General features: G+C 40.3%; 1 protein-coding gene across 1 annotated transcript; it reads left to right on the forward strand.

Moving 5' to 3' along the window:
- Positions 1 to 3,148: 3,148 nt before the first annotated feature.
- Positions 3,149 to 16,374, forward strand: LOC116057361 (TLE family member 5-like). Its single transcript, XM_031309775.2, has 7 exons — positions 3,149 to 3,574; positions 7,816 to 7,913; positions 8,455 to 8,518; positions 9,018 to 9,062; positions 9,161 to 9,223; positions 10,342 to 10,416; positions 12,575 to 16,374. Exons 1-7 carry the CDS (start codon positions 3,548 to 3,550, stop codon positions 12,812 to 12,814), a joined length of 612 nt encoding a protein of 203 aa, XP_031165635.1. The 5' UTR covers positions 3,149 to 3,547; the 3' UTR covers positions 12,815 to 16,374.
- Positions 16,375 to 17,592: the final 1,218 nt, after the last annotated feature.

Consider the following 17,592-nt stretch of genomic DNA (forward strand, 5'->3'; position numbering starts at 1 on the left):
TGTGTGTGTTGAGTGGGTTTCATGATTTTTGTATGTTTTAAGTTGTAGCTGTAGAAGTCTGAGGTAATCTTGCAATATGTATTTATTTATTTTTTTAATTAATATCAGAAATGAGTATCCGGTATTGTGATTTTATTGAAGTTTCACATTTAACAAAAACCCATTTCCAATGGGAGCATATGGTTTTCTTGTTTGCTCCTGTGTGGTCACCTCTATTGGCTTCTGTGATTTCATTTGCTTAATTTATCAGATATCCCAGGGTCTGGTCGTCCTATAGCTGCATTTTTAAGGCTATAGGTAGGACCGTATCCAGATTATCCTGACTAGGATAGTGGTACTAGTGGTCTGGGTAGGTACTAGTAGGACTAGTGGTATGGCTGCAGTACAGCTGGCCCGGTGTAAGCAAATCAAGCAGCCACCAGGGGCCCTCAGAGGAATTTAAAATCTAAAGTCTTCAGGTTTAGTTATATTACCCAATAGCAACTGGAAGAACAGAAAATTTGAGGGTGCAATATTGGGTACTCTCCCAGCTCCTGGCTGTCAGCTGGATGGACCTGTGGAAACGTGCAGGATTTGGGAGGGGCTATGAAATAGTTTGGGATGACGAAACAAATTAGTTTTTGGAGCACTATTATATTTTGCAATTCGAAGATGGTATAACAAAATAGTGGAGTTTTTTTTCTTAAAGCCACCTTGTGTAGGATAGGAAAATGCCTGACTTAAGCAACTCTTAGTAGTTGTGTCATAACGGCAAATATGCATGGCGATGCCCTCCTTGAAATGGACCAAGAACAACATAAACTGCACCATCTGTCACTGGGACTGTCTCCTTTTCATTAAACCAAAACAAATGCAATCAGCAAATTCTGAAAGATGCTATAATAACAACAAAAAATCCTAAATTATAATAGTTTGTTTTTTTGTGCATGTTTACCGTCTTTGACTGCAGTCAAATGTCGTAGGCTAAATTGTATTTGACTGTTGCTGTGCCTTGGCATAAGGGGTACATGTAAGGGTAGGGGGTGCAAATTTGATGCTAGGCGCAGCTATTGATCTCGCATCTTCTGTGCATTGCATGTTTACCCTGTACACTCCACGTTCCCATTCAGTATACAGTCTACACAGGGCAGAGAGACCAGAGTCCCACCAATACTCTAATGCAAGAATAATACCAGAGATGTTCTGTTCTGTGTCAATTAGTTTGTGATAAGTGGAATAAACATAACTTTACTAAATACATTCCTAGGTTTAAGTTGTGCAGCATAATATAAAGTAAAATTATTGAGATCTTTAAACTACATTTTGACAAAGTGCCCCAGTTCAATACATGGCCTTTCTTTAGGGGCTGTTCGTTATTTAATTAAGGGGCCACCGGAGGAGTTTTGTGGCCTCTAACCTAAAAAGACATGACCCTCCGCTCGTCAGTAATAATTTTCCTATGACCCTCCAAAATGATTTGAAAAAGATGAATGACCCTCCCCTTGCGTGCAAGTTTGCACTTTGCAACGAAGTACAGAAACAATTAGATTTTTACAGACATGACATACACGAGTTAACCTCTGCATTCTCATCTTACACATCCCACTCCTCTGTTATGGTGTGGTGGCCATTTCAGTAGATTTACTCACTAACATTGTTGTGGAAACACAATAAGCATGGAAACTAAATGCACACTTCATGTATTACTGCATTACTTCAAATACTAAGTTACTCATTTAGTAAACTAATTTTCACATGAAATAAAACAATAAAACATTGAGACCATTCAGCAAAGGACGCTGGGATATAGGCTAACCAATTCAACACTGGTTGCTATGGACTCGTCACTAGGCTTCGTCATTGTATATTTTAGCACATAGGTAAAGCTGCCGAAGCTGAACATTATATTCCAAAACATATATGTTTATTTTTAAAGCAGATTTTAAGTTACATTGTAACAATTTAATAATTCGCTCTTATGAAATTCAATCGCGGCACGGCTGTTTTGGAATGCAATAGACAGACGCTTAAATTCAACTAAAATGTAACAGTGAACAATCAGTGTTGGACCTACAGTCTGTTGAGATGCCTCTCCAAACTCACCATAAAACGTTAAGACACGTTAGAAAAAAAGATCCATATTTTGCCGTAATCCAGTGACACGAAAAAAAAAGTAATCCACAGCGATCAGGAGATCCACAAACAGAGGCACGGTGTATCCAGCAAGGCCGATACGAGCGTCACATTCACCAGCCAGCTCTAAACAGGTGAACGAGGCCTCTCCACTTCACCGTTTAAACAAAGTGGAATAAACGTATACAAGTCCAAATCTACACAAAACCCGCAATCAATTAGTAAGCTGACATCACATTTATATACATGGCATTTAGGAAACCTTTATTGCAAGGTTGGCACGGCAAGATGTCCAGACTAGTGCAACAGTAACTTTCGTTTTTTGCGTCCTGCTGCTCCCATCGTCAGCCAGGTAATATTTTTTTTTACTAAAGCAGTATATGAACTCTGATGTATTACCTATCACCATTTAGTTGTTTTGTGTTATTTAAGATATTTATAAAATATCTGGTCATGCCAGATGTAATTATTCCACTCATTTTTTAAGCAATGCAATTACCTGTTTGAGCCACCAGAGGGGCAGTGCTCCTCCTGCCCCCCCAGCAAACTCTGCGTATGGGGTCAGACCATCTGGTAGGGGGCCGAGACTGAGAGCTACATGGATACATATGCACCAAACAAGCCACTTTGAAATTTTGCTCTTTTCATGAATAAAAAAGTTGGGTGACCCCCCCCCCACCCAGACTAAAAAATGTTGGATGACCCTCCCCTCAGCATAAAATAAAAAGACATGACCCTCCCCTATTTTCCTCCGGTGGTCCATTCCATAAATACCGAAAGGTCCTTAGGCACTTAATACAGAACTCTTGTGGTGCAAATTCCCTAACACATGTGTAATTGATCAAATTACTAAAAGCAATTGATGCACAGTGAATCTGGGACAATTGGGGCCCATCTGGGATGCCTGCTCAGCCCGGTGGATGATCCATCTATCCCTGTGTATCAGACTGTGCTTCAGGGCCCCAGTCAGAAGCTGTCTCCGGCCCTGCTGGCTGCAGTGACGAGCGCTTCAGTTCAGCTCTGTGTCACACGGGGCGCCCGCTCCTCCGCTGCTCGGTTTGTTTTCCGGGTGATGCTGCTCTTCTCTTCAAAGCAGAGGAAAGTCGGGGGCTCATGTGTCAACATCCAGGGTTTCCCCGGGGAGGTGTATCGTTAACGTTATTCCAAAAAAAACCTGCTGTTCCTTTGAAGACCTTTCATTTTTGGTTAGCCTATTCATCCTTCGGAGGCAGCTGTTTTCCTAACTGCGAAGACCAGAAGACGATCTCCGGCTCCTGCTGCTTTCGCGTTAGCTAACGTTATTTTAAACGATGACAGAGTACAAAGTGCGAATAGCGTCTCCAATCATTTAATAATATCTGGGGACCTGTTAGCTTAGCCAGCTAGCCCGGTAATTCGATTAGACCAAGGGAACACGGCGAAACACACTGCTGACATGATGTTTCCTCAATCAAGGCACTCGGTAAGTTGCCTAGTTGAACTTGTCCCAGTAGCAAACTAAGCAAGCTGAGCTAACAGCTAGCTAGCAACCGACAGCTGATAATAATAGCTCTGCTGGCTAGTTTTAACAGTCTATGGCTGCAGGTAGCTGTCAGCTCACAATGCCAGACCTCTCTACATATTATCTCCTCACGACGTTTGTACCATTACAGTGGAGAGAGATTGCAGGAACACTTAAAATTAATCTATATAAAACTAGCTATAGCACTTTATTTCCTGTAGTTGGCTGCAAACAGTCTGCCGTTAGCTAAGGTTAGCTGTTAGTCAAAATAGCTAATTTAAAGGGATACTTTAACGATATTAAATTAACTTTATACTATATTAATGTTGGTAGTATGTGTAAATGAACTATGTTAAACTACCCTCCATCTCTCCCTACTCACAGGCCAGCAGATAAACGCTGGATGACGCAAAACGCATCATACGGTAGTTTTCTGCTGGCTCTAGGACTGCTGCTCGAACTACAGATGGTACTTCCGCATACGGACACAAAGACTATATAACATGAATGTATAATAGGAACTGGATACAGTGTTTGAGGGCCCCATTAATTTCTATGAGAGTTGATCAGTGGCGCATGACATAAAAAAAAGTCCAAAAAGTTCAACTGCCTCGTCTAAAATTACACGGATGATTGGCACTGCTTTCCGCACAGTGTGGCCCATAGAGCAGGCGCACTAGAGACTTCCACCGGCAGAGTCTGCTACTTCCTGATTAGCCTCGCTAGTTCTGAACAATCAACAAAAACGTGCAACTGTTTTGAAATATTGCTTAATCATTTGAGTCATCTTTTCAAAATGCAAAAAAATCACTGGTTCCAGCTTCTTAAATGTGAATGCTAGTTTTCTTTGTTCACCATCATGGTAGTCTGGATCAACGGAAGTACATTTCCAGGATAAAGCCTGACATCATGTGCCAGATGTCAGGCTTTGCTCCTCCTCTTCCGCTCTTTGTATGTTGCCGTTCTCAAAAGCCCTTCAATTCGGGAAACAACAACAAACTTTGAGTTAGCAAACCACACTCTGTAAAGAGCAGGTTTTGAAATTTTTTTGGATCGTGCAATAAGGCAGGCCTGCTTGGTTCTTTTGGTGAATGATTTTAAAGATTTACAAAGAATATCTTTCCGCCATTTACTATCTAAGTTTGGTGGGGATTTCTATGGACAAAGTACAAGAGCAAATTTTAAGCATGTATCCAGCAAATCTAAATAGCTCACGTTACTGTAACTACATTTAATATTGTATGTGGTGTTTTCTTTTGCGGGGTGCAAATGTTCCTTCCCGAGAATATTTTGCAGAGCCACCTTTGCTGCATCGGGAACATGGCGCCGCCCAAGGTGATTGTGATTGGTTTAAAGAAATGTAAACACCCAGAGCGTTTTTTCCTCCTATACTGGAACGCATCTGTGGTGTAGCCAGACCTTACTCCACACAGCGCTGTGGAGATAGGTCTGGCAATACGAGACTACCATGATGGTATCTTTCGGGTGTTGACTGTTAGTTAGACAGAACAATCAGACTACTCTCTACACTACTAATTGAGGAAAATAACCCATAATGAAAATGATTGTTTTGTTGCAGGTATGGCTGGGCGGTATGGCTTTACATTTATTTCATGGTATAATTTAAAGCTTCGATGGTAACAGTATATGTCAGTGTTTTTGTTTTACTTAAAATTTCAACATGAATGCTTCTGAAGGGGTAAAACACTGGTATACTAGTTTTTTTTCTTTAATACTGTAAAATAACAGAATCTCTTAAAATTGGCGATAGGGAGAAAATCAGATATCACGATATTCTTGACCAAATACCTCAATATCGATATTGCGGCGATATTCTAGGGTTGACAATTGGTGCTCTAACAAAATATCTTCACACTTAGATTTTAAATAAATAATCATCAGTAATGTGGATATAATGTCTAAGTGGGGAAAATGCAAATAATAGAACAGCTAGAACAGTGTGGAAAGTTCAGAAAATTACATCACTTTAGTGTAATGCAGTCTTTAAAACCGGTAAAAGACAACACTTACAGTATGTCACATTACGATATCCAAAATCTAAGACGATATCTAGTCTCATATCACAATATTGATATAATATCGATACATTGCCCAGCCCTATTAGCTGCTCTGTTTCATAAAAAAAAGGGCGCCTTTCTGGTGTCGTTTTCAGGTGATTTTATGAAGGTAAACAGCGAACAGTCGTGTGTAATGTCATTGCGTTCTGCCGCAGCGCTGGCATCCTTCTGAGGGCTCTACCTGTTAGCACGGTATAGTTTTCATACTGTAGGGCAAATACATATCGGTGTACTTTCTATACAGTTATTACCGTCAACCCCTAATTGCAGGCCTTTTCTTATTTTGTTATTTCTAATGTAAGAATTCCATTACTAACCAGACAAATCGCACTAAGCAACAAACACCCGGAGCAGGAAATGACCCACAGGTTCGGGAAGCGCTGCACAAGCATGCACACAATAACACAGACCATTGGCCTAAGCCCCAACTCAAACACTCATCACGGTCATATAAGGTTGCAGGTAGAATATTTGTTTAAAAGAAAGCACATGTATATTCTTGTTGGTTGGTTTCAAAATGTGATCGCTGTTCCTCTTTCTTAAAGAAAGCCTGTATCGAAGATCTTCCTAAAGAAACATGACAAGGCAGTTTCAGTCAAGTCAAGACCAGTTTCAACTGTTGGTGGCTTTTATACGACAGAATCTGAACCACTGTAATGCCATTGTTGCTCTCCAAACATACTTAATGTGTTTTTGGAGAGCTATGAATGACGATCATTTATAGATCAACATAGAACATTTTTCGCAGTTATTATTATGATTAACATTTAAGTCTAAAAATACATCAAAAGATAGTGAAAAACCTGACATATTTCCCAAGGTGACATCTTCAAACAACTAGTTTTACCCGACCAACATTTCAAAACATAAAATTAGTGATTTAAAATGATGTGTAGCGTCGGACATTTTGAGAAGCAGGGTGAATATTTAGCTTTTTTCTTGATGAACGACTCAAACAATTGAATGCCAAAATTGTTCATTCATTTTCTGTTATGTATTAAAAATAAAAGGTTTTACAATTATTATTATTTTTTTAGCTCCACCTGTGACTAGTGGTTATTTTTATTATTATCGATTAAGCTAACCTACTTGTTTTAATTACTCAATTAATTGTTTAGTATCTAAAATGTTAGAGAATAACAGTTTCGGCAGTACAATATACTGTATTTTTGTGCACTGTGTATTTTGGATGCAGGGTTTTGACCATGTAACCGGGTGACTCTATCCTCTCTGTTCAGTCCCATAATCCCACGGGAAACCTCTTGCCCTTGTGCCACTTATTTAGAGAGTAATGAGGTTTAGGGAACTGGATAAACCCTGGATTAAAGCTTTGGATTGATGGTTTAAGTGTAGTCTATACATAACCAAACTTCTAATGCAGCCTTTAAGTACGTCTCACATATGGTCAGCACGGGCACGCTTTAATCTTGCCTTCTTTAAACACATTTCCTCAATCACCACTCTGTGGTGGACCTGTGGTTTTCTAAAAACAGATGTTGCATATCAATTTGTCAGCAAATTAAACACAGCGTCGTCTTGTTTATCTCAATGTATACTGTACACTCAGACATGAAGCCCAGTTTAGGCTGACATCCGTTTGAGCCATCCTCACAGACTACTGTCTCTAAACACCTGGGACCAGTATCTGCAAAGGACTTCTAATTTGTTTATTGCTTGACTGATTGGGAAATGTTTAAGCATTAGGGGTGGGAGAACGTATCGTGATTTTTTTTTTTTTTTGGGTAAAATTTTTACCTATGATTCACTAAAATATATTCCGTTTATACGGTACCGCTGACGGCGACTACATCATATCCGTTTATAAATGCATGTTATGTACTTCTTCTTAGAAAACAACAATTATTTTTTTTTAGAAATGTCTCATGATATACTGTCTCTAGAAGTGTATTATTCAACTTTTGTTGTCAAAGAAGGAAATAAGAAGAAAATCGCAGTTGAATCGCAGTACTTTTAGAATCGCAATAAATGAGAAATCGGGACAAAAGCGTGTCGTCCCAGCCCTATTAAGCATCCAAAGGACAGTTTCAGACTGAGAGTCTCGACCTGGATGCAGGGATCTTTGTAAATGTAATTTATAAAAACGGATCATATTCTGTTTTCCAGGCATCCTCTCAGTCCAGTCAACCTCTCAAGTTCACCACATCTGACTCCTGTGATCGCATCAAGGATGAGTTCCAGTTCCTCCAAGCACAGTACCACAGGTATGTGCTTAACACAACCATACACACACTTCATATAATTAGTGTTTGAAACATCTTCCCATAGTTTATTATTATGGCAAATGCAATTGACTTTGGTGGAATAGCTCTTTTCAACGACTTTAAAAGATTAACATGTGCCTTAACATAGGTATGACTTCAAATTCTTTTTACAATTGCGTGTCTGTATTGGCTGATATGGGTAGGAAAATGTTGGTTATTGTTACTGGCTTTAAAAAAAGCCATATTGTTCTACCCAGCCTTAAATGCTTTTATAATCCAGCAAATAAACCATATCTGAATAAAAGTTTGTTTGCTGGCATTAGGAGGCTCAGCATAGTGCAACGACATTTAAACAAATAGTTAGACATTGTGGGAAATACGCTCACTCCTTCTTTTCTGAGAGTTAGATGATGCTAGAGCCAGCGAGTGATCATTGTCTTAGATTATATAAATCCCAAAATGTCAAGCTATTCCTTCAAAGAGCAGATACATAGGTTTCCCAACTGACTATTGGTTTAATATTTATATTCTCTCTGTCCAGTTTAAAGTTGGAGTGTGATAAACTGGCTTCTGAAAAGTCAGAGATGCAGCGTCACTATATCATGGTAAGTGTTGCACTAACTCTTGTCAGTAAGACGTGGCTGTTTATCTTGATCTTTTTTTCCCTGTAATATACAGGCCATAGTCACTTAGTGTTGCAGTGTAAGCAGAGACAATCCAGCACACGGCAGGAAGGTCTAGATCAACTCCGTTTTATTGGTTGGTTAGTCATACTTAATCGCAGATTGCGTTTCACTTAGTGTCTTACTCAGGTTCCCTCATCATATGAGTAACAGATTTATGCTTTTAAAGCTTCTCTGATAGTCAATGATCAATTACAGATCACACGACAAAACCATCTAAATTTCTCAGTACATAATCCACATATACAGTATAATACATGTACACAAATCTAAAAATTACATGTGTATGCTTTTTTTTCCAGCACTGTGTGCTGTATATAGAAGGATTCTTACTTTGTGTATATGTGTATAAAAATGTACAGAAAGTACAAAGCTTCAGTTTATTGTAATGTGTCTTTTTCTGCCTCTTGATTTTTTTTAGTACTATGAAATGTCCTACGGGCTGAACATTGAAATGCACAAACAGGTAATCACTGATCCTGTAATGAATACTTCTTATAGTAGCTCAGATCTGGTAGTTTGCTGGTCTCACCATTTTTCTTCCCTCCTTTTTTATCTTTTCAGGCCGAAATAGTGAAGAGACTGAATGGCATCTGTGCTCAGGTGCTGCCTTACCTGTCACAAGAGGTAAGAACTCGCCCATGTGCATTTAAGGGGCTAGATACAGGCTTGGACAGGCTTGTAATCAAACCTTTTTTCTTATGTAATCTACATTCTAGTTGTAATTATCAATGGTTTTCAACAAGCCTCATATTTTACTATTTATTCTTTTAATCTTATAAACAGTGTTGGGGAAGTTACTTTTAAAAAGTAGTGTTTACTCGTTACTTCTTAAAATAGTAATCTGTTACTTTACTTAGTTACCCCCTATGGAAAGTAACTTTTTACTTTACTCGTTACTTTTATTTTACTTTTAAAAGCAGGGGTCTCTGGCAGAGACTGAAGTTAATTATACAAAAAACTATCTTTGACCATAAAGCCAATCTCTGGTTTATCAGTGAGTGTCTGAACTCCACTGCAGGCTGGATTCTCTACTCACAGAGTGACGGCTGATTCATTATGAACGAGTCCAGTGCGGGTTGAATGCACATCAGCAGGTCATCAGCGTTACACGGTGTTAGTGTATGTAATGGTCCGTGCATTGTCGTAGACAGATGCAGCCTCTTTTCTGGAAATCCTTGCGTGTCCGTGCAACCGACACAAGTCCACAGCGGTCCGCTGCGTGTATGTATGAGGCCATCTCCACCGCGTCCATCTGTGAGGTTGTCAGCTTTGTGTCTGCCTGGCTCAGAGCGCCGTCCAGCAAAAAGCCACGAAGCTTAAAACGCTCTCAAAAGTTAGCTTTGGCTGTTTCTCGCTTGCCATGATTACTCTGCGTGTGGAGCTTGTGAGCGCGCAGCTGAGAAGGCAGTGTCGCTGTCAAATGTCCCTGGGAAAAGTAACGTTGCGCTGAATTGAAAAAGGAACTACGTTTCGTTACCAAATTTTCAGTAGTAGCGCGTTACGCTACTTTTTACCCGAAAAAGTAGTTACGTTACTGTAACGCGTTACTTTGTACTTGTACTTACTTTGTAACGCGTTACACCCAACACTGCTTATAAATAACTAGCACATCTGAAGTGACTGACTTTTCTACAAAAATTGTCCAATCTTGTCACTTGTCCCCTTTTTGCTTAGGATTTCCAGCCATGTTAATGCACTTAGATGTCAAGTTGTTCATGACCATGTGTTGTCTTTGTTTTTAGCATCAACAGCAAGTCATGGGCGCCATAGAGAGAGCCAAGCAAGTCACACCCCCTGAGATGAACTCCATTATACGGGTAAGCTTTTTTTCACTTGTAAGTGGGTATAGATGATGGGGGGAATCATGTCTCATCCCAAACATGACTAAACTAAAACCACTTTCAAGCCAAAAGGCTTTTTTCCCATCTGTTGTCCCTCGACAGATGTTGTAAAGTTATCCTAAAAAAGAATATAAGATACAAATTACAAAACTTATTGAAATAATGTATAAGCATGCAGAGCAATAATAAAAAGATTATTAATGTTTGTGAAAAGCATTGGGCTCGTATACCGAAGACACACAGCTACTAAAGGCTAACTTAGCTCGTAGCATTACTCCCCCTGTCTCGTTTTTCCTGCGTGTTGCGTTCATTGTGAGAATGAGACTAAACTTGCCTGGATGAGTGCATGTCTCCTACTTCTAGAGGGGTTTGTGCTGTGTTAAACTTACTCACTCAGACACTGCATGCGTTCTGAAGCCAGGCCTGCTGGCGTCGGTCATCGGGAGGGACGGCCTCCTCGTGTGCTCCAGCGTCTCTTGTTCACTTCTCCGCGAGCCTGCTCCTTGGTGTGTTGTAGTTCAGGTTTTAAAGTGCCCATATTATGAAAATAAATCACTTTTTCTGGGATTTGGGGTGTTATTTTGTATTTTTGTGTTTGTATGCGTCAGCTTCCACACGCATACAAACTTGGAAAAAAAACATCCATGCTGCTTTGTGTGAGATACGGGTTTCTGAATGTAACCTGCCTTCAGTCTCCGGGTGAGCTGTTCAAAATCTGCAGGGTTTTCTACGTCACTAGCCGAAACGAGGGGGCTAAACCATGCTAGCGGTTAGCCCCCTCGTTCTCAATGGCAAAACACTGCTACAACACACACACAAGTTCACTATAATCTACAAAAGAACTACTTACGTGTCCCTGTTCTGCAGGTATTCCACGCAAAGTTGGAAGTGCGCCCTCGTTTAGAAGACTCCAGGCTAATCCTGCCTTGTGCTAACTGAAGTTAGAGAAACAGCTAGCTAGCTGATGTGATCATTACCTAGCTACTACGCATGTGTGAATCCCAACAAAGATGGTACAGAAGTAGGATGTCTCACTCTGTAGCTAAAATAGAGACCTGAACACACAGGGTGAAAAGAGGAGCTGCAGCAATGTGCAGTACAACAAAAATATGGTGTTTTTTTGAAAATTAAACCATGTAAACCTATTGTGGTACAACCTCAAAATACAATTATGAAAAATGAGCATAATATGGGCACTTTAAAAGATGTATTTACAGAAAGTCGTGTTGTGGGAAAACAAGAAAGGCTGAGTCTTTTTCTGTCAGAAGCTGTCTTACTCTGTGTGTTTCCTCAGGGTGTCTGGCCTGGTGCCCGCCCGCTTGATGCTCTCTGCCCCACGCTCCTCAATCTCCTGAATTAATCTCTCACACACCTGCAATCGACTGAGTTAACAGCGTCACACACACACACACACCCTCATGTGACGTGTCAGCAATTGTCCTATCAGCTAACCACTCAAAAGACTTGTCGTAACATCATCATACAAACATTATTCTCGCATTGCAAATTCTTCCTCCACAGCGCTGCGGAGGAGGGTCTGGTTAGTCCACACAGCATTCCGGGATGGGAGGAAAAACATGCTCTGGTTTATTGGCATTTCTTTTAAACCGATCACAATCGTTTTTGGCTACGGTGCCGCTGCAAAATAGCCTCAGGCAGGAACTTGTTTTAGTGGAACATGTGTACGTTCAAAAGTTGTTTTAGTTGTGCAACAGAAAACTCAGATTGGACAGATAGTCTAGCTAGCTGTCTGGATTTACCCTGCAGAGATCTGAGGAGCAGTTAACCATAGTCCTCAGAAATCCACCAGATTTTAGAATGCCAGCCCAAAGAAAGCGGAAGGTGATGGACATCCGGCCGAAATGAGGGACGTTCAGCAGAATTTCCGGCTGCACCGGAACAATCGAGGAAATTAAATGTTGTCGATATAGACCATACAAACATAGGACATATTTACACTGCATTGTCAGGTCCTAATTAAAACACAGAGGCACATAACACAAGACATGCAAAATAATCTGGAATATTAATGTTTATATAAATGTGCACTAAATGAGAACATTGTACTGCATTATTAAGCACTAATCGTAACTTATGAGCTCACCGTATCTGTACCATGTATGTGTGTTTTCAGCAACAGCTCCAGGTGCAACACCTGTCCCAGCTCCAGGGCCTGGCCCTGCCTGTGGCCCCGTTGCCCCTGGGCCTCACCCCTCCTAGCCTGCCTGCCGTCTCCTCCAGCTCCGGCCTGCTCTCCCTCTCCTCCATCCTGGCCAACTACTCCCACGGCCAGGCCCAGGCGGTGAAGGAGGACAAGGCCCGGGAAGCGGCGGAGAGAGCACCCCGAGGAGAGGACGGGGACAAGTCAGACTAGATCAGACACAGCCAGGAGGTTTGGAGGGGGTGGTTGTGGGGTGAGGTGTCTAAAAAAAAGAAGAAAAAAAAAAGAAAAGGAAAAAAAAAAAAAATAATAAAAAAAGAAAGGTAAAACTGTAACTGTAAATGGAGATTGATGTAAGTCTGTCTGCCTGTCTGCTGAGTGTTGATGTAGAAGAGTAACTGCAGGGATGATGACAAGCAGAGAGGACAGATTTTTGGATGTGCAGAGAGAGAAACTGCTGAATGGCTGAGAGTGAGAGTTAAATGTTCTTATTATTTAGTGGTAATAGACTCAGTTCAGGCTTCTAGACTTTAAATAGATGCTTTTTTTTTTAGTGTAAGCCATTGTTGTTAGGCTTAACCAAGATAAATGTTTTCCGGTTTGGAGTGAGAGCTGAGGGTGAAAGCTAACAGCAGTGTCCCTTACACAGATCTGCCTCTCACTGGTTTAAATTTCTTAATTTTTTTTGTTATCAGATCCAGTGTTTTTTGTTTACGTGCTCTGCAGTCCCTCAGATTGTTTCTTACTGTCCCGTCTGCAAGTCACAGTAAGCAGTTTTACAACATCTAAGTTCCCTCTAACTCCTGTCCCTCCACTCATAACGTCCAGCTCCATTACCTTTTTTTCCCAAAATGAAATATTGGCTGGAGCTGCTTGGAGAGTGATACCATTCATTTATGTATTTGGAACCAAATTAAATCTTAGTCTGACATTAAATGGGATGTTTTTAAAGGGACATTACACTTGTCGGGTGCATTCAAAACCCTTCAAACATGAACCAACCAACTTTTTACCATTTTTTGCATTTTCATACCACGACCAACCACTGGATGCATTAGCGGTGTACCTCAATCCCGAATAAATGGGATTTTATTCCAATAAAAACCTATAGTTTGTACAAATGGTAGTATGCCCATCTTGGGAGTTAACTTGTGTTTCATAGGCCTAGCTGCTGCGCGCGCTACATGGCATGGACCATGACTCGTCTTTAAATGACAAGAATTTAAGCTCTGAAAAAAATGGACTTTATTTTGACATGTTGTTTTCGTGAAGTTAAAGTCAGGCTAATTAGACATTCAAAATGTGTCTGCGTGTGCTCGAGTGAATGTGATCGGAAAGGAGAAAACACTTGTTTAATTTAACTTAATTTTTTTCTTAAAGCACCTTTTTGTATTTTCCTCACACCACCCCTATTCCTGCCCCTTCCTCGTACTGGTCCACTGTTTAACTGACCAAGACAAACTTGAACAGGATCTAAACTTCAGAACCAGACGGTCGTAAGAGACATATGAGTACTGTATTTCTGTAAGTTAGAAGAGCATTTCAGTTTATACTGAGACTGTATCAAGCACCTGTCTTTTCCTGTCTTGTTTAACTTGTGTGTGATTGTCAGGGAAAGATCTCCCCTTTTTTTTCCACATTATTTTAATGAAGAATGTGTCCAGGGTGAGTTGCTAAAGCTCTGTAAGCAACGTCAAACAAGCGTTCCCTCAAAAAAACAGCATATCTAAAAGAGATTCTCACAGTTATAATTTGTCCTGGTGACCAAATTTATTGTGGCCTGTTGCAAAGAAACTCGAGCTATATTTAGAGCATTTTTCCAATTCCACACTCCATGCTAATTCTAGTATATACAGTACTATCTACTTAGCTTGATATTGATCAGCCCTAAATGGGTATACTGATTTTTGCCCCTTTTTCAGAGTGAATATAGCCTGTAATGAGACTCGACTGCCACTTTGTGTGTGTTGGTGATATAGAGGTCTGGAACCAGGCTAGTGTGAACATACTCAAAAATGTGTATGTTGTTTGGTTTTGAAATCCACTAAAGGCGTCTTTAGAAACTTACTTACCCATACTTGTCAGACGTTGTAATTGGAGTAGCCACATAACTGTCCCAAAGACAATCCGCCATTCACGCCCACAGCAATTGGCCAGGTGTGTGGAGGTGACAAAGATGGCAGCAACTTCTCTCTAGCTGTCTTTTTTTTCATTGTTTTCACAACTCTTTGTCATTTTTTCCTGTGGACAAACGAGTGCAACACTCTGAATGCCCTCCAGGAGACAGCCTGAGTGTAGCACTGTGCCATATTTAAACCAGTATCACCGTAGCACAGCAAGCAAACACCATCCGCCCCTCTCTATGACGGTCGGCTTGTCACCCCACTTTAAAGTGTGGCCGTTCGAAACCGCTCTAAACACTTTTGCCTTCTGACATGATCGGATTACACTTCATACAAACTAGTTCTTTTCTAGCGTAGCCCAGCTTTTAGACTAAGCAGGTTTTGAGTATGTAGTGTTTTCACACTTAAAAAGTGATAAAATAAAGTATGCTCAAAACAGTCTGTGTGGAAACTAAAAAACTTGAGTTTTGAGAACATTTGAAAACACTTTGATGTTCATTTGAATTGGCAGTGGCTTTTTTAAAGCTGTGGTTCAATTGAACTCCAATGGAGCGGGTGTTGTATAATTTCTGCATTCAGTATAAAGCTGCTAAGTATATTGATTTTTATAAACAAAAAAAGTTTTTGCAGTTAGTATGTAGTATGGAATTGGGACACAGCTGAAGCGAGGAATGGGAATGTTCATATTAAAGGCAACAGAGGGCAGCAGTGCACTCTCAGTGATCATTAGTATGAAGCTACGTTCACAAGACTGATGTCTACTCAGTGTCTAAAGCAGTCCAGGCCAGTCACCTTATTCTCACTGTTTTCTCTTCTCGTCTTCGTTTCCTGACTGTGGGACGAGCGCCTGTACCCTGCAGGTGTTAGCTGTTATTCCCCTGTAATGTGAGTGCTTTCCAGAGCTTTGACAACTCCCCATTTAACGTCTGAGCACGTCCAAGATCGGAGCTTAAACTTTTCTTCTGTTCTAATTTTGAAGTTGTGGCTCAGTGCTCTTTTTTTTTTTTTTTTTTTTTTTTCCTTCTTCCTGTCTGTGCTAGTGTTAGGGAGCTGATGCTTTTCCCTCCCTGGAGATATGACCTTAATGTATCGAGTGCGAAACAGATCAGTTAGTCATTTGCACTCTTTATGCTGACGTCAGTCTCTGTAGAAAACCTCCTTTGGCAAAACTCAGACATATGAATGGTATGTGTGTTTGTTTTTGCTGTGAAGGGCCAATTTGTATACATATGAATATATCAATATACATATTTTTTAAAGCATTTTTGTATGTTTCAAAGCTGCTTTTTAACGTGTGTGTATCATGGAAGACTTTGGTGTTGTATGTGTGCATTACAAGCCTACAGTTAAAAGAGAGGCACAATGTTGTATACCATGTCGTTTTTCTTGTTTTTTTTTTCCCTCTCCCATTCGCTCAGTAGGCAGTAACACTTAACATTGTTTTCTAGGTTTGTAAGTGTTTACTCTTTTTTTGTGCAACAAAAACCAGTTTAATGTGTTTATGAACACAGTCTCATTTTAAGATACCTGGGGCAAAAAAAAAAATACAAAGATGTAAACAAGCAACTGTGTACTCTGATGAGAATGAATCAACCTTTTAGCAGTAAGGAAGCTTCTCTGGTGCCTTACAAATAAAAGACGTGATTGAGAGTGGTCATTTATCTTTGATTGGTAACTGTCTGTGTGAGAAAAAATAAATGAAGCAATCAGAAGGACAGAAAGGCAACATCAAAATCACTTCACTGACTCATTGATGCTTAGAGTCATGAAATGTAGCTTTTGGGAGCCTGAGAAAAAAATGTTTAGATGGATATTCAACTCCTCTGCAGCTAGATGTAATAATTTGTGGTATGAGCTTTGGTTGACTCAGATACAAGTTAGCTTTTTGAGGGATGAATGTCATTACAGGGACATGCAGAGTCACAGTGTAATTAAAAAAAAAACAAAGCATCACCAAATTCCCTCTGGATTAGTAACATCTCACTGTGAGTCAGCACCTAACTATCTTGTCAGGTTTAACGAGTGCATTAAAAGTTTGGCTTCAAAGCTGCTCTAATCAATATTTTTATATGAATGGATCAAATGACTGTATAATGGGAAAGGTGTCGCTCATAGTGACGAGAATTATCACCTGTCACTGTCATTTCCCCTCAGTTTGCTCAGCAACAACAACAAAAAAGTGACTACGCTATCTGCTCAGCACCAAACAGCAGACAGACAAAGTTAGCTGAAAATATTGGCCGTAGCCCCCAGAGGCTAAATCATCGCCACACCGATAGCCGTAGGGCTTAAAGATTGAACTGTAACCAAGATATGCACTAAGCAGGACAGTTGACAAATGAACCTGTCCGTTCTCTCTGGTGGACAAATTATTAAACAGTGACATTGTTTCTCTAATCAATCTTGACCTCCACACCAAGTTGTGTGGATAATTCAAAGTAACCGGGAGAAATGTGTATTCTTTCATTGACGTGAGTGCCATAAATTAAATTCACCTCCAAAGTTTTGGGGTGGGGGCGAATATCACAAAACCTGGTTTAAAACTATTTACATGACTAGACGGTAGCAGTGGGACGTGGGAAAATATTTTGTCATTTCTATGAACTGACCCTTTTAAAGCAGATCTTGGCGTGATTCTGCAATAAAAAGCCCCCTATAGTGAAGATCATACTGATGACGAGAGAAAATAAAATATTCATAGCACTCTGATCTTGCAAGTGTGGGAACACCTCTGACGTGGCCTAACAGCCTCATTCCTTTTGCTGTGAGGAATCAGCAGCCATCAGCAGCAGGTCCAGACATGAACCCTGCGTTTCAACAAGAACAAAGCAGAGAATAGCTCAATGAAATAAAAAGAAAAAGGAAATA

This window comes from Sander lucioperca, chromosome 18, assembly GCF_008315115.2.
Source record: "Sander lucioperca isolate FBNREF2018 chromosome 18, SLUC_FBN_1.2, whole genome shotgun sequence".
Classification (NCBI taxonomy): domain Eukaryota; kingdom Metazoa; phylum Chordata; class Actinopteri; order Perciformes; family Percidae; genus Sander; species Sander lucioperca.

Coding starts and splice junctions, on each gene's coding strand:
- LOC116057361 (XM_031309775.2), top strand. CDS start 3,548: ATGATGTTTCCTCAATCAAGGCACTCG. Junction 8,519..9,017: donor TGCAGCGTCACTATATCATG/GTAAGTGTTGCA, acceptor GATTTTTTTTAG/TACTATGAAATGTCCTACGG. Junction 9,063..9,160: donor ACATTGAAATGCACAAACAG/GTAATCACTGAT, acceptor TTATCTTTTCAG/GCCGAAATAGTGAAGAGACT.